Raw genomic sequence first — 26397 nt, 5'->3', positions numbered from 1 at the left:
TGTGTTGTTTGAGGCTTTTCTTTTGTGGAAGCCCCTTTTGACTTGGATGTAGTGGTATTACTTACTGACACAGCATTCTGCATTTCAAACCTCTAACTTCAGCTTTTCTTAGTAAAGAAAACTCTGTAAAGAAAAGGAGAGTGTAAAAGAAAAAAATACAAACCCACCCAAGCAACCCCCCAAAACAGTGCAAAAAAACCCCACTCAACCCCTTAAATACACAATTGAGAAAAAAATTAGTTTTTACTATTATAGGGCAGGTGGCTCAAACTGAACACAAGAAGAAACAGACCTTGTACCAAATACTGTGTGATGTAAACATAAAATCCTAGAAGAAAAGAGAGACCAAAATCACTTAATTTCACCCACTAGCTCAGTGTCAGTGCTAGAGAGATAATGGAACTGAGGAACAAATTTGCTCCAGGGAAGGGACCTGTGTTGCACAAAACTCTTGGCCATGAATACTGGAGAAAGTGTAACCATCCATGTGAAAAACATCTGAAGTGTTCAGTGCTCTTTGTATAGGCTTAACTTTCAGCATTACAAGTTATAGAGGAGCACAAATACAATGAAAGCAAACACCCTCAACTAATCCTTCACACACTCTCTAAAGCATCTGTCCCCTAAGAAATGTGTCAGAACCAGCATTTCACAGCCCTCAAAGCAGCCAGCAAGTGGTTATGCCTCTAAAACATTGCTGCTGTGTGGGTTTGCATGGCCTGGTTTTGGAAGCTGGGGGGCTACAGGAGTGGTTTCTCTGAGAAGCTTCTGGAAGCTTCCCCCATGTCCAGAAGAGCCACTCCCTGACAGCTCCAGGATGGACCCACTGCTGGCCAGGGCTGGGCCAGTTAGAAAAGGTGGTAACACCTCTGGGACAACAAATTTAGGAAGGAAAAAAAGTTATAGTGCAAATGTAATTGCAGCCAGAGAAGAGCAGGGTGAGAACGTGTGAGAGGAAGAGCCCTGCAGACACCAAGGGCAGGGCACAGGGAGGGGCAGGAGCTGCTCCAGGGGCTGGAGCTGGGATTCCCTGCAGCCCTGGTGAGACCCTGGTGGGGCAGCTGTGCCCCTGCAGCCCAGGAGGGCTCAGGGATGCAGAGATCACCTCAGCCCAGGAGGGCTCAGGGATGCAGAGATCACCTCAGCCCAGGCAGGAGACCCAGAATGGGGCACGGGGATGCTGGGAGGAGGCTGTGAACCCATGGGAGGCCCATGAAGGGAGGAGCCCACCCTGGAGCAGGTTTGTGACCCTGTGAGGGACCCACATTGGAGCAGGCTGTGCCTGAGGGACTGAATGGAAGAATGGAAGAATAACCCACAGTGAAGCAATTGATGGAGAACTGTTGCCTGTGGGATGGACTCACAGTTCATGGAGAGCTGTCTCCAATGGGGGGATCCCACACTGGAGCAGGGGAAGGGCTCCTCTCCCTGAGCAGTGGCAGGAGCAATGTGTGATGAACTGACCATAACCCATCCCCATCTCCCTGTGCCACTGGGGGGGAGGAGGGAGGGATGGGAGGAAGTTATTTTTGCAATTTATTTTTACTTCTCATTATCATGCTCTGATTTTGTTGCTAACAAATTCAATTAATATCCCCAAGCTCAGCCTGTTTTGCCCATGATGGTATTTGCAGATGAGTGCTCTTTCCCTGTCCTATCTTGACTCATGAACCAGTTGTTTTATTTTCTCTTCTCTGTCCACCTGAGGAGGAGAGTGACAGTGACTTTTGTGGGTATCTGGCATCCAGCCAGGGTCAACCCACCACAGTGTTTTTGGTGCTGAAGCCCAGGATCATGATGATTTTGAGATAAGGATGGTAATTGGGAGAGATTGAGCAAAATGTGGACTGAACATTGTTGGATAGTAGAACATTCATGGTGAATTTTGCTGTAATTGTGGTGAAGGCACAAGGGGTGGATTTTGTGTGAATTGCCAATTTTTGTTCTGTGTTGTGATGATGTTATTTTGATTTTTGTGTGGGGAACTTTTGTCTTTGGTTGGTTTTGTTGATGTGAGTGCAGGTTGTGTGATGGATGTGGATTTCAATGATAATTCTTAAACAGTTAAATATGTGATTCACAGAGGTAAGGGGTGGAAAGTGGAGTCAGATTTGACCTACCTTTTTAACCCTTTGTTCAGACATATCCTGGAGCATCCCAGAGGACATAACCAAAATGGTATTATTATTAATTTAGTTATTTACAAAGCTTCAGTGTACATTTCAAAGAGACCGTGCCAGCCAAGGGGTACTTCATTATTTCCATCAGTCCAGTGCACAGAAAATTAATGTGGACAGATTAATACAGAAGAAATCAATTTTGTTTAACATCTGCAAAAGATACAAATATGATTTCCCAAGAAACCAATTAGAAATCCCACTCATTGCTTAGAAGAGGATAGGATGTGTGTGCAAATCATTTGGCTAAATCATGCAAAACTCAGTGCTGCAAGAGCTGAGGATAATTTTTTCTTCTTGTCTTGTGTAATTCTACCAATTTCTCATCTGGAGCAGATCTCAAAATGTTGGAGGGACTGATGAGTTTTGCCTTCTGGCTCAAGACAGGATAAATTCTCCCTGAGCCTGTGGAATTGCCTCAGAAAAAAATCAAAAATCCAAGAATGATGGGCCTCAGATGGTAGAGCCAAAGTACAGTTTGGTATCTGCTGGGAAAAAGACACTTTTTTTTTCTCAGGTTGGTCCTGCTCTGTGGTGTGAGTGTGGAAGGAAGCTCATCATCCTCATCTGCTGTTAGAACCCATGCAGGTACTGTAGGACTCCTACAGACATGCCCTTCTCTTTCCGTGTCCATGTAGGAGGGATGGAAGGGATTTTGAAATTCAGTTATTGGATGAATTTACTTTATTTCCTGCAAAGAGCACATATTTTCCCACCTAGAGGGCAACTCATGAGCTAAAACTCAGTTGCCTTGTGCCTCTCAGACATTTGAGGGCACCTTGTGCAGCCTCCAGCTGCTGCCCCAAAAGGAGGCAGTTCTTCCAGAGGCCCAAGAGAAACTGTTGTCATATATTGCAAAGGTTCTATTGTCATTACATGGCAAGGGTTCCATATTGCTAGAGCTTCATACCTCCTTGATGTTTCTTGTAGGCATCTCCTCTAGGCACTGACTCTTCCTTGTCCTCATAGCAGCCAACTGACTCCAGTTCCTCTCAACCAACCAATCCACTCTTTTATAACACTCTTCTGATTGGCTACAGCTGTGGCTTGTTAACATCAAGCCTGCTCCTGATCTTCAGTAATTGGTTCAGCTGCAACTCTTTAGGGGATAAGACTACATTCTATACCACCTTCATTTACCCATACTGTATCCCCCTACAATTCCCCCTTTTCCTTTTAATCACAGAGTTGCAGCATTTCTAGGAGTACATATTCAAATAAATTAAAATTATGACATATTCATATATTGCATTCAGAACCAATAGTTATACAGATGTTCAGACAACATATTAGAAATATATAGTATGAATATATATATATTTCTGAGTGTTGGTTCAGTTTTGCAGCTTTTCACAGTTTACAAAGTACTTATCTTCAAAATCTTTTATACTCATATTTAACTAACCCTAATAGCTGCAATTGATATATTTTACCAATAATTTAGTATTCAAGTCCTTTTCCCCAAATCCATGGGGTTATATAGTCGAGCCCTATTTCCCCAAATCCACAGGGTGATATAGTCAAATCCTGTTTCCCCGAATCCACAGGGTCATCTAGTTTAGTCCCGAATCCATAGGGTCATATAGCTTAGTATTCAAATCCTTTTTCTGAATCATGTCAGGGTCACCATTTGTTGTTATATATTGCAAATGTTCCATATTGCTAGAGCTTCATACCTCCTTGATGTTTCTTGTAGGCAGCTCCTCTAGGCACTGACTCTTCCTTATCCTCACAGCAGCCAACTGCCTCCAGTTCCTCTCAACCAACCAATCCACTCTTTTATAACACTCTTCTGATTGGCTACAGCTGTGGCTTGTTAAAATAAAGGCCGCTCCTAATCTTCAGTAATTGGTTCAGCTGCAGCTCTTTAGGGGATAAGATTACATTCTATACCCCCTTCATTTACCCATCCTGTATCCCCCTACAAGAAACCTCCTAAACCAGCCCTGCCCTTTGGCACAGATGATCTTTGGGTACCAAACTGGGCAGCTTCTACCTCCCACCTACTGCTGATGGTGATTAGGAACTTCTTGGGGCATTGAGCTTTGAAGAAATGCATCAGGGATGATGTGGGCTCTGTGAATCTAACATGGTGCATGTTAATAGGTAGCTGCACATATAATGTGTTAATACACAGCTGTCATTTACCCAGACAGGCTATAGATGAATTTGCTTGTCACTGGAAACAGAGCCATGATATTCTAGTCATAATATTAGCAGAGTTTGCTAGAAAAGCCTTCAGTTAGCAGCTGAGTGCCAAGATAAGCTGGAAAAAAATACACCTGAGTAAGAGGCTTTGTAAGCTGATTTTAGTGTGCCGTGGTTTGTTTAGTCAGTAGCAAGAAGCTATTCTGAAGCTAGGCTAGAAAAAGCTCAAAAAATAATTTTAAAAAATAATCGTAGAATAGTTTGGGTTGGAAAGCATGTAGAAAGGGGATCTTTCTAGGTCACCTATTTCAAACCCCCTGCTGTGGTCAGGGACATCTTCAACTGGACCAGGACGCTCAGAGCCCCATCCAGCCTGGCCTTGAACATTTCCAGGAATGGGTCATCTACAACTTCTCTGGGCAACCAGTTCCTTTGTCTCACCCTACATCTAATCTAAATCTATCTTCTTTTAGTATTAACCCCTCTGTTCTATCACAACAAGCCATGCTAAAAAGTCCCTTTCCAGCCTTTTGGGTACTGGAAGGTTCTCTGAGATCTCCCCAGGGCCTTCTCTTCTCCAGGCTGAAAAGTCCCAATTCTCTCAGCCTGTTCTTATAGGGGAAGTGCCCCAGTCCTGTCATCAGCTCAGTGGGCCCAGCTCCCCTGGGCCCACTTCAGCAGGTCCATGTCAAAATACCTGTGAAACACACACTGCTTCATCCTCTGGGGCTGTACCCAGTGCCAAGCTGGTTCATCCCAGTTCTCCATTCCTCCTGGCACTGCTGAAAGAGGCAAACCAAGTTGTTTTGAGTCCAAGCTGGTCTCACCCTGTGTTTTGACAGAAAGTGAGATGCTGTTTCTAATTTAGAAGCAAAAGGTATTAGCTTTCTTCCAGGGCTGGTTTTTTGCTGTGTGCACAGTGAGTTTTCTGATAGCAATGTTTCTAATCCTTTCTTAGCAGAACAGCCCCAACAAAATAATCCATTTCCATCCAGCTTCATTTACTCTGACATCTGCAGACTCTGTAGACTCCTTGCCACCATCCCTGCAGCTTTGTGAGTGAGAAGAGGCCTCATCCAAATCCAAGTCATCCATTAATCTGACCTCTCAGGTTTCTGTGGTTGAAATGGCTCCCGAGGTATTCAAGAGTCTTTTTTCCCAGCCCCACAACCAAAGAAGTCAAGATTCCTCAGCTCTGGTTTTCAAGGTTGTTTATTTTCTCTATCTATCACATTCTTTCTCTGACCTGCTCAGATCTGTCTGGCAGGTTGGTTCGTGGCACACTGACAGCCCTTGGGGTGGTGTTAACTTTTTATACTAAAACCTACATGTAGTTTATTTACAATAATTTTCCAATACCTATCACCCACGTTAGACAGTCTGTCTCTATTCTAAACCAATCCAGAAGTGTCACCATCACAGCAGAAGATGGAGGACAAGAAGAAGGAGAAGAAGGACAGGACACGCCCAGATTCCTCCATCTCACCTGTTGAACACTCATTCTAAAAACCCCAAAATTCTACATTTTCACCCTGTGACAAATTAACTATCATTCTACTCAAACCCTTGTGGCTTGTAAATCTTCACACAAAGTTGGTAATTGTTTCCATGGACTAAAATCAAAGGCACAGGTGTTTTTGACACCGTGCTAAGGTCTCTGAGCCCCCTGCCAGGGTCTCAAATCATCCAGGACAGCCAGAGGAATGTCCTGGGTTCCAACACTGACCTACAGCAGAAAGAGGCTGAGCAAACACAGACCAGCCTCATCCACCCAAGGGCAAAATGTCAGGGAATTTTAGCAATTTCTTTGAGAGGGTGAGTGTCTCTGAGTCCCTGCAGCAGCAGAGACTCCAAGAAGCACTTGAGGAAGTGGTACCCAGCAGAAATACCAGCCTTTGGATGATTTGGTTTGTCAAGTGGCTCTGTTTGCCCCTCTGCCTACTGGGATTTAACACTGCACTCGAATATGCTCTGGTGCTTGGCTGGCAGGGAGCAGGGAAAAGGAAACACATCAATAATGCACTGAGGCATCCTTGTCAGCCCTCAGGCTGTGCCCAATTTGCATATGCTCCAAGCTGTAAGAAAACACTTTGCACAGCAGTGTTGCATTTAGCGGAAATTACATTATAATTTCAGATGTAGAAACTTCTATTCCAGGTCTGAGGCAGGGAGGTGTCCCATTGGGCTGTGCAGTCATTATCTTAAACAATTGAAATGCATGCTTGTACTTCATCAAAATCAAGGGAAGACTTTACTCCAGCCTCCACTTGCCAATTCAGTCCAAAGCGGAACAAGACTATTTAACTAAATTAGAAACTATATTATTTCCCAATAATTCTTTATGAGATGGAGTTTGGCCAGAGCAATTTTTCAGAGTGTGAATATTTGAGCCAGCACCTCTATCCATTTCTGCAAAGCAGATTGCACCCACAGACACTCCCTTCTCTGAGAAGGGGAATGCCCAGGAGCATTTAGGATTTGTGCTCACACTTCTCTTCCAGCTCCTTTATGCTGCCCAGCAGGAGATAACACTCGAGTTGCCCTTTGGAGGAAGTTTTGCAGAGCTGGCAGGGGCTTGGTGCCTCTGCCATTTCACTGCCCTGATTTCTGCAAGAGGCTGGGTGTCTCTGCCGTTTCACTGCCCTGATTTCTGCCAGGGACTGCCCAGGGCCAGGAGGCAGAGGCTGCAGGGATGGAGCCTCTGCTTCCCCCAGTGTGGCACATCAGAGCTTGGAGATGGGTGAGAACTTATGCTTAAAGCTGGGGACTTGCATTATTTCCATTTAGTGTGCTTCTCTTCCAGAGTTCAACGGGAAGGGTGAACACCAGGGCAGAAATGCCCACAGAGACCTTTCTGCAAATCAAAGTGTGAAGTTCCTGACACTTTTTTTTTTTTTTGAGGTGATAAAATACTGCTATGAGGTAGCTCAGAAGATGACAGCCTTTGTTTCAGCCTGTGCCATGCTGTTGAGCTGGCCATGCTGCCTGCAGCTGGTGTCTGCTGACAGAAATCCTCCTCAAATGCCAGCCTCTGCCTTTTGGAATTCAGCCAGGTGTCCTGGATTTAACCAAGGTTTTGATGAAAATGGTGGGGCTCAGGCTGTAATCCAAGGAGTTTTCAAGTGAGTGATCTGGTCATGGCAGTCCAAATGCCAACACAAGCAATAATTATCTGCTTTGCTTCATTTTCAGCCTCATCTCAAGTGGCAGCTGCCCTCCTGTACTGTGAGTGGCAGGCACATTTCATAAAGAAGAACTGTGGGAAGATACAGATGGCAAAGGGCATCTGTCTTATATTTTCTTGTGCTTGGTAAGGTTAGAGACAGTGCAAATTCATGCCCCTGCCTGATCTGTTCATTATAGACCAGGGAACACCACATCCCTGGGACTCTGGAGGAACAGATGTGTGCTTGAAGCCACTGCTGATCTCCTCTGGCACCCAGCAAGGTGCTTGCTAAAGCTTCCCTCTCCTCTCATGTGTAATGGGCTCCCACTTGGGAAACTTTTTTCCCTGCTCCTTCTATGTGTCCTGGTTACATAAGATGTGTCACCCTGTTTAAGTTTTTCTAAGCCTTCTGATGTTTACATTCTTGTAACAAACTTTCTCACACACTTTATGTAAATAACTTATTGTTTTGCTTTCTTTTGTGGAGGAGGAGAAATTTGATGGACTGTTGGTTGTCCAGTGTCATTGGAGAGGTGGCACTGTCACCCTCCAATCCACTGTCACTTTTGGAAATCTATAAATGTTAGAGTCAGAAATTAAACTTCGCTCTTTTTTGCCTTGGAAAATCCAGTGTCTGTGTCTTTCTGTTTCATGCCCTAGAGCGACAAAGATGAGTAAAAAAAACCCAAAACAAAGAGAGCAAGGAACAGGGAACAGAACCTGGAAAGCCAAGCACTACAAATAAAGAGCAGAATAGGAACTGCGGCTGAAGCCCAAGGCATTTGCTGCCAAATGCAGGAGCTGAGTGGGAAAAGAAAAAGTTACAGTTCACTCACAAAGAGCACATTTGATTTCCCCTCCTGGATTTTCACAAAGATGAAATTTCCTTTCTCTGTGTGTGTGTGTGAAAATCAACTGTTGCAGGGGAGAAACAGCCCACAAGGAAGAGAGCTGACTATAGCCATGTTTCACAGTAGAGGACTCTGTTTGTTTGTTCGTTTTTGTTTGTTTTTGTGGAGCTGGGAGCTGAACTTTGTGCAGAGAGCATAAAACCAGTCCCCAGCTTGACCCCAGCATGGTTCCTGGCTGAGGAAAGCCCTTGCTGTCAGGCATCAGAACCTGGTCAGTGGGACATGGGAACCAACTGGTGGGAAGCTGGAGGTTGAGATGTGTCAGACTGTGCTGGCACATCACCCTGGCTGGTATTTTTGTTCAAATACATAATGCTAATTTTGCCAGTAGTTGGGGGGTATCTTTGATCCTGGGAAAAGAGATCAAGTACCAACCTGGGGGCTGAATCAAATGTGAATTGAAAAGTATTGTTGGTGAAGGACTAGCAAAGAGGCCAAGTGAAGGCAGCAACCTCTTACTTTCCCAGAATGGATTTTCACATAGTAATAGAATGTTTTGGGTTGGAAGGGATCTTAAAGATCATCCCCTTCCAATTCCCTTTGATAAAAACAAGCTGCTTGGGGCTCCATCCAAGGAAACCTTGAACACTCCCAGGAATGGAGCATGCCCTGGTTCTCTGGGCATCCTGTCCCTCACCTTTTTTAGGCTGAGTGTACCTTTTTAGCAACATGGGTATGTCTGGTCAGACCTCCCCTGTGTCCCACACAAGGAGCATGACTGGAGGGCCACTGTGTCCCTGAGGGACATCCACGTTCTCTGCTCCAAAACATGGAGCCCTTGCAACCTGGCACTGCTTCCTTGGGCTGGTGGCCCCTTCCCAGCCCTGCCACACAGTGATTTCCAACCAGAGGGGTTTGGGTTGTCAGTTCCCATGCCAGGAGGCTGTGGGCTGGGCAGGTAATGCGGGAAGAAAAGCCTTGCTAAGCTGATGGTGCTAAAAATCAAACAGTGGCTCTTCTCCTGCACCTCCTGCCCATCCAGCCCCTGCTGACCCAGCAGCCCATCCTGTTTCAGGGTCCCTGTCCCCATAGGCTGGTTGATGGCAGCCAGGGGGGAACAACCATGTCACCCTTTGCAGGCAGGAGCTGCAGCCAAGGGGAGTGGGCCAGAAAGGAGGAGAGGGAGCCTCACAGGCTTATTTTTCCATCCCCAGGGCTTGGGCAAAGCTGCTATGCTATCTGTAAGCAAACCCAGCAATTTGATTAAAAAGAGGCAGATCTTCTCACATATATCATCCCCACTTGCTGATTTTGGACTGCCTGTTCTGTGTGCTCAGTGGTGCTTCTTATTTCACTGCTACTATGGAGCATTAGGGTTTTTTTTTTCTCCCCTCTGCTGTTCCTTCTGCCAATGCTTGCTCTGGTCTTTGTTTTACTTCCAGCAGCCATTTCACCTAAGGTTTTCCCATTTCCCAGGGGCGTCAATGCAATTTAGTACCCACACTGGTGCTGCAGGACTTGGTGAGGACCCCAGCCTCTCCCACCTCACCCTGTATTCAAAGGGGACAGAACATTTCCCACTTCTGCCAAAGGAGTGCAAAGCTCTTCCTCCAAAATTGGGGGCACTGAGCACCCCTGATTTGGGATGGTGTCCAAAGGCTTTCCCACTACTCAGCCTGGGTGAGGGCTCTGCTTGGCCCCCAAAAGAAAGAGGTTTTTCCCTGGTGCTTGATCCTTCCAGCTTTAATACCAGCAGCAGCTCACTTGGGGAGTTGTCAGTGGTGATAAACTCAGTCCCATTCTGTTTCAAAATTGGTTTAAGAAAGATGCCTGGCTGTTTAATATTTAAACTAAATGTTTAATGTTTAAACAGGGAAATTGGTCTGATTGTCAGAAAGGGCATTAAGGCAGGATGGGAACTGGTCTATAATCTCTGACAAATGCTGCCCTTTCTCTGCAGCAGCCTGGTGCCTGGGAGCTGCAGGAGTTTCAGAAATGCCAATTTTAATCAATCTCACTCATTCCACTTGCTGCCTGCCAATCCCACAGCAGTGAGATGTGCCTTTCCCTGGGAAGGGGCAACATTGTACCTGGCCCTGTTCAACAGTCTGAGATTAATTCAGCTGAATTGCACTGGTATTTCAAACCCCAAACTAATTTCAATAGAAATGTGTGTGGAAAAGGTGAAAAGTGAAGCTCATGGGGACAGTGTTGGCACATGGGTATATTGCAGATGATTTGGGGTCCCTTTTACATGTGCACACAGAAGTTCTGATGTCAAGTCTAGAGTAAGCCTGAAAATGAATGGCTCTAATTGCTACAAATACACCTGTGGAGGAATTATTTTTTAACAAGTACAGGTAGTGTTTTTCAGGTGGTGGAAATGCATGTGGCAGTGTGTGGTCATCTTATTGCAAAGGTTCCCATACCTTCTCGGTGATTTCACATGGGCAGCTCCTTGCAGCACTGACTCCTTCATAGCACAGACTACAAACTGCAGCTCTCTTCACAGCCAAAAACTCCAACTTCCTCTGGACCAGCTAGCCCACTCTTTTATAGCACTCTTCCTTACTAGTCACAGCTGTGGCCTATCAAGGGCAGGCCTGTTCCAAATCTTTGGTTGTTAGTACAGCTGCAGCTCCCCAGAGGTGAGGATTACCTTTTGCACAATCTTTATTTTCTTACATTCTATCCCCCCCACAGCAGTGTAGAACTATTTCACACCACAAAAGGCTAATCAGCAGCCTGTGCTCCCTCCCTGAGGAGGCACAGTGGCTGTGCCAGGCTGCATGCCCAGGGTGCTCCTTGTGCACAGGAATCCCTGCTCAGCAGTGGCTGGAGCTGGGGAGAGCACATCCAGCAGGGAGCCCTCGAGTCAATCAGCAATTCAGGCAGCTCACAAAAAACCAAGCAAGACAGAATCTGAAGAAAAGTTTATAAGAAGATCAAGGTTTCAGTTCTATTGAAAGGCACATTTCACCCATGTTGAACAACAGCTGAGTTCATGGACACGTACAGCGCTCAAAATTCATGGCAAAAAGACCACATAATAATGGCACATTGTGAAACACACATTCCAGACTTCAGTCAAACACTAAAGTGATTATTTTAAGTGTATCATGTACATAATAAGAGCAGAACAGGCAGATGCATCCAATTATTGTAATTTACAAGGCGGTAATTTGAGCCTCAAATACAGTTCTCCTTATTAGAAGAAGGGGCTATGGATTAGCAGCTTTTAAAATGAGGGGCAGTGAATGGACAGGGAAGCTGCTGCCATTTGGAAAATAACAGCCAGCACCTGCTGCAAGTGGGAGGAATTTAACTTTGCTAATTCATTTCACTGTGCTGTGGCAGCACAGGGCTGGGCTGGATGGATGCTCTCAGGGCAGGCACCCTGCAGAGCAGATGTGCACAGATGTTTCCTTGGCAGTGGGCAGGATGAAGTCCAGCCGTGCCTCTCTCTCCCTGTTCAGTGCTGTGCCTTGTGCTAATTACCTCCTTTCATCCAGCTCGGGGTTAAGCTTCACGTTGCGATGATTAATAATTAATCAAATGCAATTGAAAATTAATTTGGCAATTCTGTGACTGATTGGCATGCTAATCTCTTCTGTGCAGCAGGGATGGTATGGGAACAACCTCAGATGTTCTGAGGTGAATGCATGAGGGCATTTACTATCTTGTGTAGTGAAAAATAAAACACTGAGTGGAAACAAAAGCGTTCTCCGAGACCTCTTTGCAACTCAGAAAACGTGTGATCTGCATTTTGCCTTCCTGTATTAGGAATTTATCATTGATATTATCATGTCCAACCAAAACCAAATGGACAAGTTTGAAAAACGCCCCCACAGTTGATTTATTTCGGTTTAACGGCAGTAGATTCAATGCATTAATTATGGGACTAAAAAGAAAAAATCACAAGGAGAATAACTTTTTGCTCTTTCCAGCTGTCCATGCCACTTTTCTCCAAAATAACACTCCTCTGGAGAAAGGGGAGGAGAGGGGGTGTGCAGCTCCCCCTGGTCCCCGCTAGTTCCGGCAAGCAAGTACCTTTTTACAGACCAAGAGCCCTGCAGCAGCCACAGAGGAGACACACAGGGTGCAGCTCAGCAGGCACAGCAGCCCCGGCGCCGAGGGCAGGTTCCTCTCCCAGAAGCTCCTGAGGAATGGTCGGGCTGGGACATCCTGGGGGAGAGGGGAGATGGTGACTCCGCAGGGCGTCCCCTCACCCTGAGGTGGCAAACGCCGCCTGTGAGGCTGGGGAGGTCACAGGTATTTCCCAGGTGGTGCAGGGAGAAGAGTCATGGCTGTAAGATGTGTGTTCTGTCATCCTGAACAGCCACAGGACAGTGAAGATGGAGTTACTTGTGGCTGGAATGAGGTTTAATTTGGCTTTAAACCATGGCCTGGGACTGGGCAGAATTAGGCTGCATTTTTCAGTCTCCCAGGCTCTGAGATCAGTGTGCTTGGCTCTTAGTCATCCACCCTTTAGACAGGGCTAACAATATTCCTTGGACAAGTCACAAAAATTAATGCCATCAGCATGTGAGGTGACTAAAGCCTTGCCTGGGAGCAGGGTGCACAGGAATCACTGAAACAGGGACACACCTGACTGAGGGGTGTGTGCCTGACTGGTGACAGTGATACTCTGACTCACCTTTGACTCTGGCTCTGGCATCCAAATTTCACTCTTGGAGATCTTCCCCATACTGTGCAGCACCTAGAAGAAAAAATTATTTGTACCATGTGAAAAAATTATAACCCACAGTACTTCCAGTTCTGGAGAAACAGAGGAAGCCAGAGCAAGTGACATTGATAAAAGGTGTAACTATGACTAGCTGAAAGTCTCTTGAACCAGAAAAATGTACAGTGTTCTCTACAGATTTCTAGAGCTTCTCCAAATATTTTTGTGGGAGGTTTTCAGGTTTGGGGGTTTTTTGTTTTTTTTTTTTTGTTTTGTTTTTCCCCTGAGTAAAAGTAAAAAAGCTTTTTCTCAAGGCAGTTTGAGAAATACCAAGGTGAGGTTACAGCCATGCACTTGGGACACAAAACCTGTTAGGAGTGATGCTTCTGGGATATAGAAAGAGGAGAGATGCAACCCTGAGGCTCTCACAGCATAGAATTATGGAGCCCCCCCTCACCTATTCAGGCAGTACAAAGCTCATCAAGGATTTTTCTTGAGCATAAACTGAATGTAAAAATCATGGGGATTTTGCGGGGCAGATGAATGCCTCCAGAAGACAGCTCACTGTCTTTGTAACTAATGCTCACAGGCATGGAGAAAAGAGAAATTAGGTGACTTGAAACAAAGCAAATAATAAGGATTATAAGGCAAATATGCCTTTCTGTCAAATGGAAGTAAAAGACTGATTTTCCTTTAAATAACAGCTCTGTGGCTTTGCCATGCAGTTGTAACTGCAATGTGCACCCTTTAATGCTTTTTTCCCCTCCTTCCAGATTGTTGTAAAGGGATTTCACTGTGACTGGGAATTCAGCCCAATGAGTGTCATTCTGAGGAGATTTAGACATTATCAAGAGTTGCACATTACAATTTCATAAAGCTCAGCTAACAGGACTGTCTTGTAAAAGGAGAAGCAGAAGGGATAGATCAAAAACAAGACTAATGTTCAGATTTTCAGATTTCTGCACAGGAAATAGCTGTGAGCATTTGAAATTACTTAGATGAGTTTTAAAACATGCAGTGATTAATTTGTTAGAAATTGAGGCAGTGTATCTACAAGCAGCATCAGATTTGGGGGTTTTTCCTCTAGACATGCAGTACATGGCATAAGCTTTATTTTAAGACTCCAGTTCAGTAATATTATGATTTGGTTGAAATTCTTGGCTTCACTTTATTCAATAACCAATTAAGCAAGTTTAAAAAATAAAAATACTTTGGTCATGTTGTTTTCTAGTATCCCTCCCTGCCAATTCTAGCAGCCTTTGCACTAAATCAGACTCTCCCAGCAGTACTTAATCCTTTCCAGCCTTTTGACAGAGATGTTGGGAGCAGAGCAGGGTGTGTACCTCTCTGGCTGCTCTCTCTCCTGCCTGCACAGCTCCCTCCATGTATCCGCTCCACTGCGTCGCTGTCTCCGTGCCAGCAAAGTAGATCCTGTCAACAGGCTGGCGAATGATCCTTCAAAACAAGTGCAGAGTGTCAGGGGACAAGTGACAGGAGGGTGATGATCCTTCTAAAAGCAGTTTATGGCTTTGATGGAGTGTCTGGCTTCAGCTGTCCAGAATCCCTGCAGACCTGGGCTGAGGTGTGATCCTGTCCCTGCAGGACCACCTGCTTGCTTCTGCACACAAAATTCAAGATCTGAGAGAGAAAAAAACCTGAGGCATAAATCAGTGTTCCCAGCTTCCCCACAAAATTATACAGGCCTCAGTTTAGTGCTGGGATAAGGGATAATCCTAACAGCAATGCAGTGCAGCTGATGGACTTATGTCTTCTGCATGGCAGCTTTGCTGTTATCCTGCTGTTACAGTGGAATGTGGATGATGTTCCTGCAGTGCTAGATCACCAATATCAGCTTCTATTTGGAGGCTGGACTTGGCTGGCTGCTGAAGGCCTGGCATTTAGGGAGCTGCATTCTCCCCACAGGGTCATAAAGGCAGTGCCTCAGCCCTGCAGTGCTGCACAAGCATTCCAGCCAAGCCAGCTGTAGGTACTGAGCTCCCTCTCCCACTGGGAATGTGCCTGGTCTAAGGGCTCCCATCTAATCCCCCATTAGGTTTTCCCTGTCTGCTTGACAGCAGCTTCCCCAGGCCAGACACCTCAACCATCACTGCCTGTTTGCATAAATGACAAGAGATAAATGACTGTACATGGGACAACTCCTCCCCACGTGATCTCAGCTGAGGCAGGGTCTAACCCCATGCTGGACATATTGAAGACCTCCTGGGCTTCTCCTGAACCTGATGCTCCACCTATACAGTCACTGGAGACTCTTCGTCTGTCCAAGATGTGTGTCCTCAAGGGCTTGGGGATCTCTAGAGAGATCCATTGCAAATACTGCATAGCACAAACTACTGTAAATAACCCAGAGGGGAAAAGTTTTGTGGCTTTAGCAGGTCCCTTTGTGACTGTGCTTCATCTCCTTAAAAGCCACAAGAGAAACTCTGCTCTTAGTAAAGGAAATAGCAAGATCCTCATTAGCTGGGGAGTGGGGGAGTGGAAAGAGGGTTGAAGTTCCCCTGATATTGTAAATATGCCATGGGTGTGTTGCACAAGGCATAGCATTGTACATGAGCTAAGGAATGTGAATTAGGAAGCAAAGCACTCTCTGTTTTACCTTCCATAGGAATGCATGATGCCTGGTGGGAAGTAGGCTGTGTAGCAGCCCCCTGAATATTGCTCCATGGTCCAGTCCTTCTCCTCATAATGCACAGGCTGTGAGTTTCAACAGAGAAAACAGTGAAACACTGATAGAGAAACTGGAAATAAAGAACATATTTCTTTTGAAGAGGGGGAAAACAGGCTAAGAATACCTGACAAAGGAGTGCCATGTCATCTGGCTAATGCTATCCATCTGCACAAAACAAATTTTTGTGCTTTTGCAGAAACATCAGTCTCCCACATGCACATGACAGGATAAATTAAAACATGCACTGCCTTCTCTTTCCTTGTGCAGGGTGAGACTGGCAGATCTTTTCTTCTTGTACTCAGTCCTGTCCTCCCCTTGTTGAATGGCCCAACATGCAATTTTAGGTACACATTTTTGGTGCCAGGAATTTTGCCCTCATCATCCAGAACAAAGGAGCAACAATGTTGTACAACAGAGGCAAAACCAGGCATTAATTCCTTACTTGTAAAGCCTCTCTCATCCCCAGTGCCTTGGCATATGCCTCAGAGATCTTCCTTTTCCTGTATGAAAATAAAATCAGAGTCAGAAAAAAAAAGAGGGGGTGTGGAGAAACCTCTCCACTCTCATCTTTCTTATAAAAAACCCAAATTTACTGCAACACATGGGAAAGAAAGTTGGGTTAGCCTTTGTTTTTGAGTCAGATTTCAAGTTCTTATCTTAACATACATATTTCAAATGCTGATGCCTAAAAGTTACGTCAAAAATGGACCTGGGGAATGGGAAATGAAGGTTGATTTTGGCAATGAGCTCTAAAAAAATAAATCTTTGTACAGCTATTTTAGGATGCAGAGCCAATTCATCCTCATGTTCACTGGTGTAAGACCAGCAGAAAAGCAATATAAATCAATTAAATCCCTACAGATTTACTATAGCTGGGAATAAAATATGAGCTGGAGAATGCTGCTCACATTCCTAAGCAGAGCTCCTCTTTCACTTGCACTGTACCAAAATTCACATTTAGAAAGTACTGTTTGTTCATTTCACTGACTAATGGGGAAACCATACTTTTATAAATACAGAAATTTAAAAATTTTATCACCCATTCTGAATCTGAAGGAGACCCAAAAGGAGACATGTCAGCACTGCTGTATCCCTGTGTTAAAGCATCATTCAGTGGAGATGTAGTTTGGGAACATGGTTGGAAAAATCTTCTCCATTCACACAGATACCCAGAATTGGTAAATCATAGCATAGAAGAGTGGGCAGGACTTGGAAATTTAGAAATATCCATAACTGGATGAATATTAGCTTTAGTGCTTCAGCCTGTTTATGCTAAAATCTCAATTTCTGCTCCAATTTCCAGTGTTGGTAGTTGCACTGAGCATGTATAAATGTGCACACATATTTACACACATTCCTGTGGGGAAGCATCCCAGAGAAACAATTTGTTTCTGAATATCTACAGCTTCTGAACTCTTACCTCTCTTCCTTGCTGAGATGGGCCAGTTTGACAGCCTTTCTGCTAAGGATGAAACTGAAAACAAAAATAAGGAATATGAACATCACCCCAGCTGATTTGCAGGCTTGAAATGACTCTAAAAAGGGATTGGTAAAGCACTTTACTGCTATGTAATGAGCTGCATGATTGGCATCACACTTCAACATTAAATAATTACAGGTCACACAGGGGAAAAAGCCTGTGCAGGGTAACCTGCAGAGTTAATTGAAAGGGAGGGTGTGCATTCCCTATCTAGGTCTGATCCAGAAGGACTGAAATTCTGAGCTTTATTAAGCTTTTGAAGTCCAGCAGGCAGCTACCTGTGTCACTTGGTGTGAGTAAGTGATGGCAGCCTGCTGCTCTGACAGGCACTGCAGTGTCATGGATCACTCCTGCAAGAACCAGGATTGATATTTATTCATCTTGAAGGAAGCAGATTTGACAATTAGTTCATCTGGCCCTAGTGGAGATATCCAGGGGATGAAGTATGTTCCTACACTCTTTTAGAAAGTCACAGAAATCCATGAGGAGAAAGAAAGCTGGAAATTGTTTGCCAATGGGGTTTGGAGGAGGTCTGCTGCTCTCAGGCCATGGCAGCTTTCAAGCCTTGAACATGCCCATAAACATGCACAGCTCAGTAGAAGGGGTGAGCTTTCCCTGCCAGACACTTAAGGAGCAGTTGCCTGACATTTATATTGGCCCTTTTTTGGCAGTGTCACCTCAGATTATGGTGGAAACACTTGTAAAGATTGTTTGTTCATTTGGTTTCAGCTATTTTAAAAGCCAGTCAATTCTGTGATGTATTTTCCCACCTGTTTGTCCAAACTGTAACATTTTTACTTGTCAGTTTCTACAGAATCTTGATTTTTTTTTCACTGTACAGCTGCCTCCCTGCTCCAGCAGCTGATGTTCCTTGTCCTGCCTCAGCTCAGTGGGAAGAGGAGACAAATGAGGATTTCTTGGACAATTTTGTTGTCATTTTGGACCAGGCACTAAACATAAAAGCCCAACGTAAGCCAAATACAGGCTTAAACAGATAGGTAAGAGAGGGATTTATTTCTAAATCTACTCCACAGCAAAAAAACCAACTGTGACCTGAATGCTTAAAAAAGACCACAGCTGAATTCAGCAACTCCTCCCCAACCACATCCTTGTATTAGGCTGTTTGTAGCAGAGCCTTCACCAAAAATTTATATGGACTTTTAGAGAGGCACAAGAGGCTTGGCAGAAGTGCTCTCCTCCATCTGTGCAAACTGTGGAGTGGGAAACACTGCTGTAACCTGGTCATTTCCCCTCTCCCTCCTGCTCCCACTAACTCTTACAAGAGGAAATACACATCTGTGAGTGTGGCCCAGCAGCTTTTACCCCATAATGGCAGGGAAAGTTCCATCAGGTTTTGTGTCATCTATGGTTATTCCAACTGGAGACTCTTCATCCTCAATGACAAAGGAACCACAATAACCTAAGGGGAAAGAAACCCCAAGATGATTGTTAGAAAAACTTTATGATCACTGTTTCTGCTAGAAATGAGCAGGGAAAATTATCCATAAAAGGAATTGTACAGTAATTCTGTTATTACCAATAACACCTATGTGTCTGAAGGGTCCCTGTAACACTTTCTCTCTTCTCTCTGACTCTGGGAAATTGTGTACACAGACTTGTAAAAATCTTTGAAATTCCATTGTTTGCCAACAAGGAATTTCTGTGGATTGCTGCAAGTCCCTTTGGCTTTCTATTTTGGGCAGAATAAACATTAAAAATAAATGGATCTAGTCAGAATTATGGTGATTCATTCCATGAGTAACTTTGACCAAAACAAAACCCAGTGTAATTACATCTGGTCACTGCAGGCTCAAATCTCCACTATTTTGATTTTGCTGGTGATAAGATTGTTAGGAATGGTGTTCCATAACAGTAATGCAGCAGAAGCATGGGCTGTCTAGTCTAGGATCACATCAGGACATGTTTCAGATGAACACGCAAAAAATCTCATCTAGATGACAATGCATACACCTGACTGTATTCCTGCCTAATCTCAATGGCCAGGTTATGCCCTGAAACATGCCAGAATTATATTGCTTTGATTAAGAAATATTTTTACCACTTTTAATATTGTTAGAAAGAAAGTGGTACTAATCTGTTCATACAAATAGTTCTGAAAATAGTATCAGTTAAAGCTGAGAAAAAAAAAGATATTACAACATGGAAGAAAGTATCTAGAGCTAAACAAAAAGCTAACCTACTTTTCCCAGTCCTCTGAGATATCAAGTCTGCAGAACAGAAGATTAAAATCAGGGAAAGGTCTTGCTTACACCTTAAGCTCTGCTTGTCATCTGCTGTAAATTCTCTTTGGCTGACCTAACTGTCCCCGGCAGGAGAAGAAGGGAGCTGATGCTGCAGGGAAGCTGATGCTTCTGTGCTCTGCAGGTTTCAGCAAGGTTTCCCAGGGAAACACTGCTTGTTCTCTTGGTCATCCCGCCTCAGCCAACTGCTATGAGATTTGGGATCCTGTTTGGGTCTGGACTCATCTTTGGGACAAGGCATGCACTCAAGCTCAGAGAAGGACTTCTGCTTTCTAAGGAGCTTTACTTTTCACCTTCCTGTACGTTTGATTTTGGGGTTTTCAACATTTAACCCTCCCTTGGGTTTATTCCCTGATTGTTAGACAGCAGGACTTCAAAATTTGCACAAAGTTCCCAAGTCCTGTGCTTCCCCCACCTACCCTTCCTCCTCCAGAAGGCTTCCCTGTAGTACATCATGGTTTTTATGACACTCCCCATAGGCAAACGCTGAATTAACTGGTTTCTGTTTGGTGGCAGCTCTGGTTTGTAGTGAATCTTTGTTGTGAGGATTGGAGGGATGGCACTGATCACGTACTTGCTCTGAAATGTAGAACAAAGTCAGCACAAGGCACTGCCTCCCCGTGAGCTCATCCCACAGGACAGGTTTGAAAGACAGTCTTAATAGCTGCTAACAGCTTTTCCACTCCTGACCCTGCTAGGTGGCTTTTCCACACACAGATTTCCAGGTGACAAAAGTAATTCTGCCATTTCAGAAACACAGAGCTGGAAAAAACAGACTTCAGTTGAAATTTGGCTGGAGACAGGTGGGGAAATGGGACCAGAGACATCCTATGGCCTGGGTAAAACTGCCCTTATCATCTCCAGGAAAATATGACCCACATTTGTCCCAGCTGTAAGATGCTAAAAAGATCACATTTGTGCACATTCACAGGATGTTACTTGAGGACAAGGAATACTAATGGTGATTCCAGCATTCCTGAATGTGCTCCATCCCTCTCACAGACTCTGGGTCTGACTGGAGCAGTGCAGGACTCTGTAGGGTGACACTTTATCCCAACACTGCTGCTCTCAGGTGCTCTCAGGCTGGTGGGGCTGCTGCTGCCCCATGGGGGCCCCGTGGGTCATCGTGTGCTGATGGAGCATTTCAAAGCACCAGAGTACAGGGGCAAAATCTTATTAAAGGTGCTTTTTTCTGTGCTGTGAACCACAAACTTAGACACAAACAGGAAGGTTATTTTTCCTTCCTTTGAAATGGTCTCAATGCAGAACTAAAATGTAAAAATATATAAAGACATAGAAAGTTAAGGCAGAGAAGTCAGAGTAATGACAGAAGCCAAGTAGCAGAACACCAAGAAGACAGCCAGTCATAAATAAATCTGTAAAGCAGGTTCCATGGAGTGTCAGCATTGTCCAAGAAACAGACACACACAAATGATTTTTTTTTCTGTGCTGTGAACCACAAACTTAGACACAAACAGGAAGGTTATTTTTCCTTCCTTTGAAATGGTCTCAATGCAGAACTAAAATGTAAAAATATATAAAGACATAGAAAGTTAAGGCAGAGAAGTCAGAGTAATGACAGAAGCCAAGTAGCAGAACACCAAGAAGACAGCCAGTCATAAATAAATCTGTAAAGCAGGTTCCATGGAGTGTCAGCATTGTCCAAGAAACAGACACACACAAATGGGTATTTCCTGATTACAGCTGGCTAAGAGATACAGCAGATATGTTCCCCTACTAAATGCATACTCTACTGTTATTCTGATTGAATTACCTCATATATCTCATGGTTTAGAGTCTCCACAAGGACATTATCACCTGTCTGATCAATACTGATCACAGGTCTCTCCAGTTTAACTCTGCCTTTCAGGCGTTCCATTATTTTCTCCGATATCTGACCGGAACCCCCTTTAAACTTCCTCTCCTAAAACAACAAAGAGGAAAGAAACACAGACAAAAAAAAACCAACAGCATTAATCACAATGACATTGAATATGACTTCTGCTCACCATCACGAAATTGCAGGCCAAATCTTCAAGTCCTAAGGGTGCATAAAGACATCCAGACTTTCAGAAGAGCGAGGGCATAAACCTGAGCCTCAGTGGGGATTACTGACTAAACCACTTTTGCAATGGCTTCCCTAATGCCCTGGCTTAAAGACTCTAAGCCTAGAGAACATGCACATATAATGCAGGCTTTCTAGCAAAAATAAACATATCACTTCATTCAAAATGGGTTCTGAGTATTTTACCCACCACAGTGCTGCCAAAACCCTCAAGTGTGACAAAGAAACCAACTGTACAGTGAAATACTGTGCCAGCCCAGAAGCAAGACAGATCTTTAACTGAGTCTGGTCTCAAGGTAATGAGTTTCCTCCCTCTGTTTTCTCTGGGAAGACACAAAGACAGTGCTGCCAGGAAAAAAAGCACAATCTATGACACACATAATGTGTAATGTCCATGCAGAGGGCCAGGGGAAGCACTGAAACCTCTTTTATCCACCAGCAGGAGGTAAAGCAGCTCCCTTTTACATGTAAGATGCTGGCAGAGAGGAAAGGGTCCATAAAGTTTTGTGCTGAAAGACTAAAATGGCTGCCCAAGCAGGTTTTATAAGACTTGGAAGGGCCACTAAGCCAGAAACCCTTAGTGCTTCTGCTCAACTAAAATTGATTGGGGTGAGGGAAGAAGGAAGCATGATAGGAAGAAAGACAGCTTTTCCCATCCAGCTACAAAGAAAAGAAATGCTCTTCCCAGGCAGCTTTCCCTTCTCCACATGTTTCATTTAGTTATGAATATTTTGGGATTAATTTTATTTTTAACTCTTGCTGCAGCATCTAGCAGCTGCTGCTGCGGGACAGCAAACATGACTGAGGGGCTCCTGAGGAGGAAGGCTCTTAGCCAGGTCTGTCTCCTACCACAGGACAGCATCAGCACTGCTTACATCCCTCCTGACATGTAGTTGTCTATTCTTACCACAATGGACAGATGTTGATGGAAATTGTTGCCATGTGAGCTGACCCATGAAGGAAGGGCCTTTTGCTATTTACTTCCAACTCTTGTCATTAGAGGCTTCAACACCAAAGAAACATCCACATTTCACTCTGAAGTTCACTTGTTCTGAACTCTTGTAAGCATTCAGATGTGCCAAATAACCCATAGAAAATAAATTGGCAAAAAAGCAACACAACTGCAACAACAGTACTGTGCTGAAGTGAATGCAGAAAGCCCCCAGTTGTTTAAATAGTCCCAATTTATTCCACATCTTAGCTAATAAAATCCTTCATTAAACAGGCTTGTGTCATTCCATTTCTCTCTGGTGCCACATGCTCTCATCTTTTCATTAATTCCGGGTTTTGATGGGTACAACACTGCACTTGCTCGTTACAGTTTCAAAAGAGGAGGAAGGAAATGAGACATTTTGTACCTGGCCCCCATTGGTGACGGAGAAAATCCTGAATGTGCCCCCACACTGCCTCACATACCACAGGAACCAGAGGGCAGAGACCTCGTGGGGCTCAGACGTGACGTTGACGTTCACAAAAACCGTGGCGAAGTCTCTGACAGCTCTGTGAGACACAGCACCAGGAAAAGACTGTGAGAAAATGTGACTTCCTGACTGCTTTCAGGATTTTATTTATCATACTAAACAAGGGCTGCTTTCCCAAAGTCAGAAAAGTCAAGTTGGTTAATATTTGTTTAATTTTTCAGTCTCTAGTGAGTCTGTTTAAATGGGTTTCTACCAGCACCTCTTTTCCTCCCAAAGTATTTACTTGTTTAGTTTGAAATCCCACTGATTTCACCTCAGTTAAATAGTTTCCCAGCTGCCATTCATTTCATCAGAATAAATATTTTTCTCAGCAGAAGAGCATTTTTTGTAATCTGTTAGTGAAACCTTTCTGCATTTCTCATAGGGAGCTCATTGGGCACATCAGTTCCAGGGTCTGATGGGTCCTGAGGGACTGAGCAGCCACACAGCTGGACATTCCCCACCTGGCATGTAACACTGCTGCACTGATCCTTTGTGAAATCATGAATCAGACTTGGTAAATAACCCAGACAGAGAAAACCAAATTGGCAATCATTGCCATCAAAATAAAAAAGGGTCACCTGTCTACCACAGTACATCCTCTGAAATAAACAGAGAAACAGCAGCAGCATCAGAGGATTCACATTTGGCTATTCACATTTCTTGCATTTGTGGCCATAGATTTATAAGGAAATTGAGATCATTTTGCTAAGAAGGTAAAAGAACTTTGACTTCAATGAAGCTTCATGGAACAACATGAATTTATAATCATCTGATAAAGGAAGGAACTTTGCAAGTTATCTGGGCTAAAATATGTAACTTATAAACTTTTATAACCTCATTTCCCAAAGTATGAAGTCCATTCATCCCCTATTTCACTAGCCAGCATGTGAAAACAGCCTGCACACAATAACCCTCTGTGACAATTCTGAGAGCACCAAGACACTAAACAGCTGCAGCAGGTTCAGGTCTAAGAAATGTGAAAAAGGTCTCCAGGATCAGTAGATGCTGATCTGTGACACAGGGCAAACAAATCTTCTTTTGTAATCTTGGCCCTGAGTCACACAGAAAATGCTGTGGAAGAGCTTTTCTGTTTAAGCACTGTTTTTAAATTGTGTGTAGAAAATGTGGCTTGGCTTAAAGATCTAAAATGGGTTTTTACTGAGTTTTTGAATGCGTTTCAGCTGAGCACATCCACGAGAACTGAATGTTTTACTGACAACATTGGCAGTAGAAGCTGCCCAGCAGAGAAGTCTGCTAAAGGAGAGATCACTACAAACCCACTCCTGCTTATGCTCCACCAGCCCCATGGCTAAAAGCAGCAGTAAAAACTAGAAAAGGAAGAGTCAGTGCACTTGCAACAGCAGTTCAAAGTAACCAAGTCTGCAGGCAAAAGGCTCATAAAACTAATTGCAAAGAAAACTCCAATGCCACAGGGAGCCTGAGCAAGTCCAAATGGCTGTACAGCATGTCCCATGGAGCTGGAGCAAGACCTAAGCCATAAAAACGAATTTCAAATGGAAAGTTTTGGTCAGGAAGCTGCAGGCACAGCACTAAACTGCAGCCAGAATGAAAGGGCAAACAGAGCACAGCCACACCAATAAAAGACACTGAATAGGAGGGAGGAGATGTTAGAGAACAGCACAGGTGCTGGCACAGCAAGTGGGGACACAAGTGCTTATAAGAGCACACTTCTCTTTGCCTTATAGAGAAATGATTGAAAAGAGAAAGGAAAGTAGAGAATTTCCAGTTGTCATCACCTCAATGTATTGAACATCATTCCTTTTTTAATTTGTACAGTGAAGTCCCTCACAGAAAACACACTGGTCTGTGGGGGTCCCAGTTGTGGGTTTCTCTGGGTCTGGATTGAAGGCACTTGAGACAATAGTTCATGTTCAGACTCAGGTGTTTGTTATTTCTTATCAGTAAAACAGTCTCACAACCATGAGTTCAGCAGCTTTTCATTAGAAGGCACAAAATGGCTAACTATCCCTTGTTACAAGGTCTTTTAAGACTAAACCATCCAATGAAGAACTGACACCTGGATTATTTTCCCTTTTAACCCAATAACTGATCCCAAAGAGCTGCAATGGGGACTTTTCTGCCCAATTACAAAATGCCACCCAAACCCACGGAGAAGAAGGAAGAAGAAGCATGAAGAAGAAACCCAGGATGACACCCTGTGCCCTCCATTTTGCTTCCATCCACAACACACTAAAAACCCCAAAACCTAAATTTCTCACCCAGTGATACACCTGCACTGCTCTCTATCATCTATTTCACACTTTTGTGGATTCCAGTCTATCTTGAAGTCTGGGAAACTTTCTCCATGAATGAGGGTCAGAGTCAGTGCTGCCCTGAGGGTCAGGGCACCCCAGAGGAGACAGAGAAATATTCCCAGTGCCCTGGGTTTCCACACTGGTCATTTTACAGATGATACAAGACCCTGAGCCCTCTTCCTACCAGCTATTGTGGATGTTCTGTTGGATCTGTTACTCGCAAACAAGGAGGACCTGTGGGATGATGCAAAGATGAAGGGCAGCCTTGGCTGCAGTGGCCATGAGATTGTGGAGTTTGAGATCCTGAGAGGAGTACAGCAAACAGCAGAATTGCAACCCTGGAATTTGGAAGGGCACATTTCATCCTCCCTGAGGGCCTGAATGTCAGTGTCTCATGGGAAACTCCACTGTAAGGCAGAGAGCCACAGCAGAGCTGGCTGGAGTTCAGTGATGCAATGGTTGGAAGTGGAAGGATGGTGGGAAGAGCCCACACCATCACTGCTGTGTGCAGGGACCTGCTGAAGCAAACCCCAGGCTCCCCCAGCATCTCTGATGCCACCTGCCAGCCAACCAAAGCCCATCTCAAACACCTCCTGATCTGTCCTCAGCTGCACCACAGAATCTGCTCAAAAAGCCACAATCATTCCACAGCTGGAATTTCAAAGCAGGTAAGGATTTACATACTTGGTCCAGCAAATCTTATTTATCAGCTCTTTCATGGTCATTTTGTCCCATTCTTCAGCATGTGGAGCATCCCATGGTGCATCAACAGGAATCTGGAGACAGAGGTGAAATCCAATAAATGATTCAGTACTTCACCATTGCCTGGTGTGCTAGATAGTAGCACAGACTTAATTAATTTATTGGCCAGGAGTTACTTTTTTTCCCTGCACATGGATACAAATTTGGAACAAATTCACTAAATTGAATAGTTTCCATTCACACCTTTGGGCAAGAATTGTACCATGACCACCAAATCTGTATTTGGCTGACCAGTGAACCATATCCTTGTGCTAGGACTCATCTCGCTTTTAGCTGTCCAGAAGCAATTACAATTTAGTTGCCTCGGTGTCCTCTAGAAATTGAGGGGAAAGTTCTTTTTCCAGTCAGTTCCAAGATAAATATCCAAAGGCCCCTATG

The 26397-nt window shown here is 44.3% G+C and overlaps 1 protein-coding gene across 1 annotated transcript in view; it reads right to left on the bottom strand.

The window, feature by feature from the left end:
• Positions 1–11258: 11258 nt before the first annotated feature.
• Positions 11259–26397, bottom strand: part of LOC102042598 (amine oxidase [flavin-containing] A) — a 35256-nt gene continuing 20117 nt past the window's right edge. Inside the window, exons 5-15 of the mRNA XM_014311171.2 lie at positions 25942–26033; positions 22877–23018; positions 21228–21377; positions 19873–20032; positions 18516–18612; positions 17133–17186; positions 16155–16212; positions 15641–15738; positions 14370–14481; positions 13000–13062; positions 11259–12527 (exon numbers count right to left, since the gene is read on the bottom strand). Of these exons, the coding sequence (XP_014166646.2) occupies positions 12372–12527; positions 13000–13062; positions 14370–14481; positions 15641–15738; positions 16155–16212; positions 17133–17186; positions 18516–18612; positions 19873–20032; positions 21228–21377; positions 22877–23018; positions 25942–26033 (1182 nt within the window). The 3' untranslated portion in view covers positions 11259–12371. The remainder of the gene's footprint in view (positions 12528–12999; positions 13063–14369; positions 14482–15640; positions 15739–16154; positions 16213–17132; positions 17187–18515; positions 18613–19872; positions 20033–21227; positions 21378–22876; positions 23019–25941; positions 26034–26397) is intronic.

Source organism: Geospiza fortis, unplaced genomic scaffold, assembly GCF_000277835.1.
Source record: "Geospiza fortis unplaced genomic scaffold, GeoFor_1.0 scaffold133, whole genome shotgun sequence".
NCBI classification, from domain to species: Eukaryota; Metazoa; Chordata; class Aves; order Passeriformes; family Thraupidae; genus Geospiza; species Geospiza fortis.
This window is presented reverse-complemented; position numbering and strand designations above follow the sequence as displayed.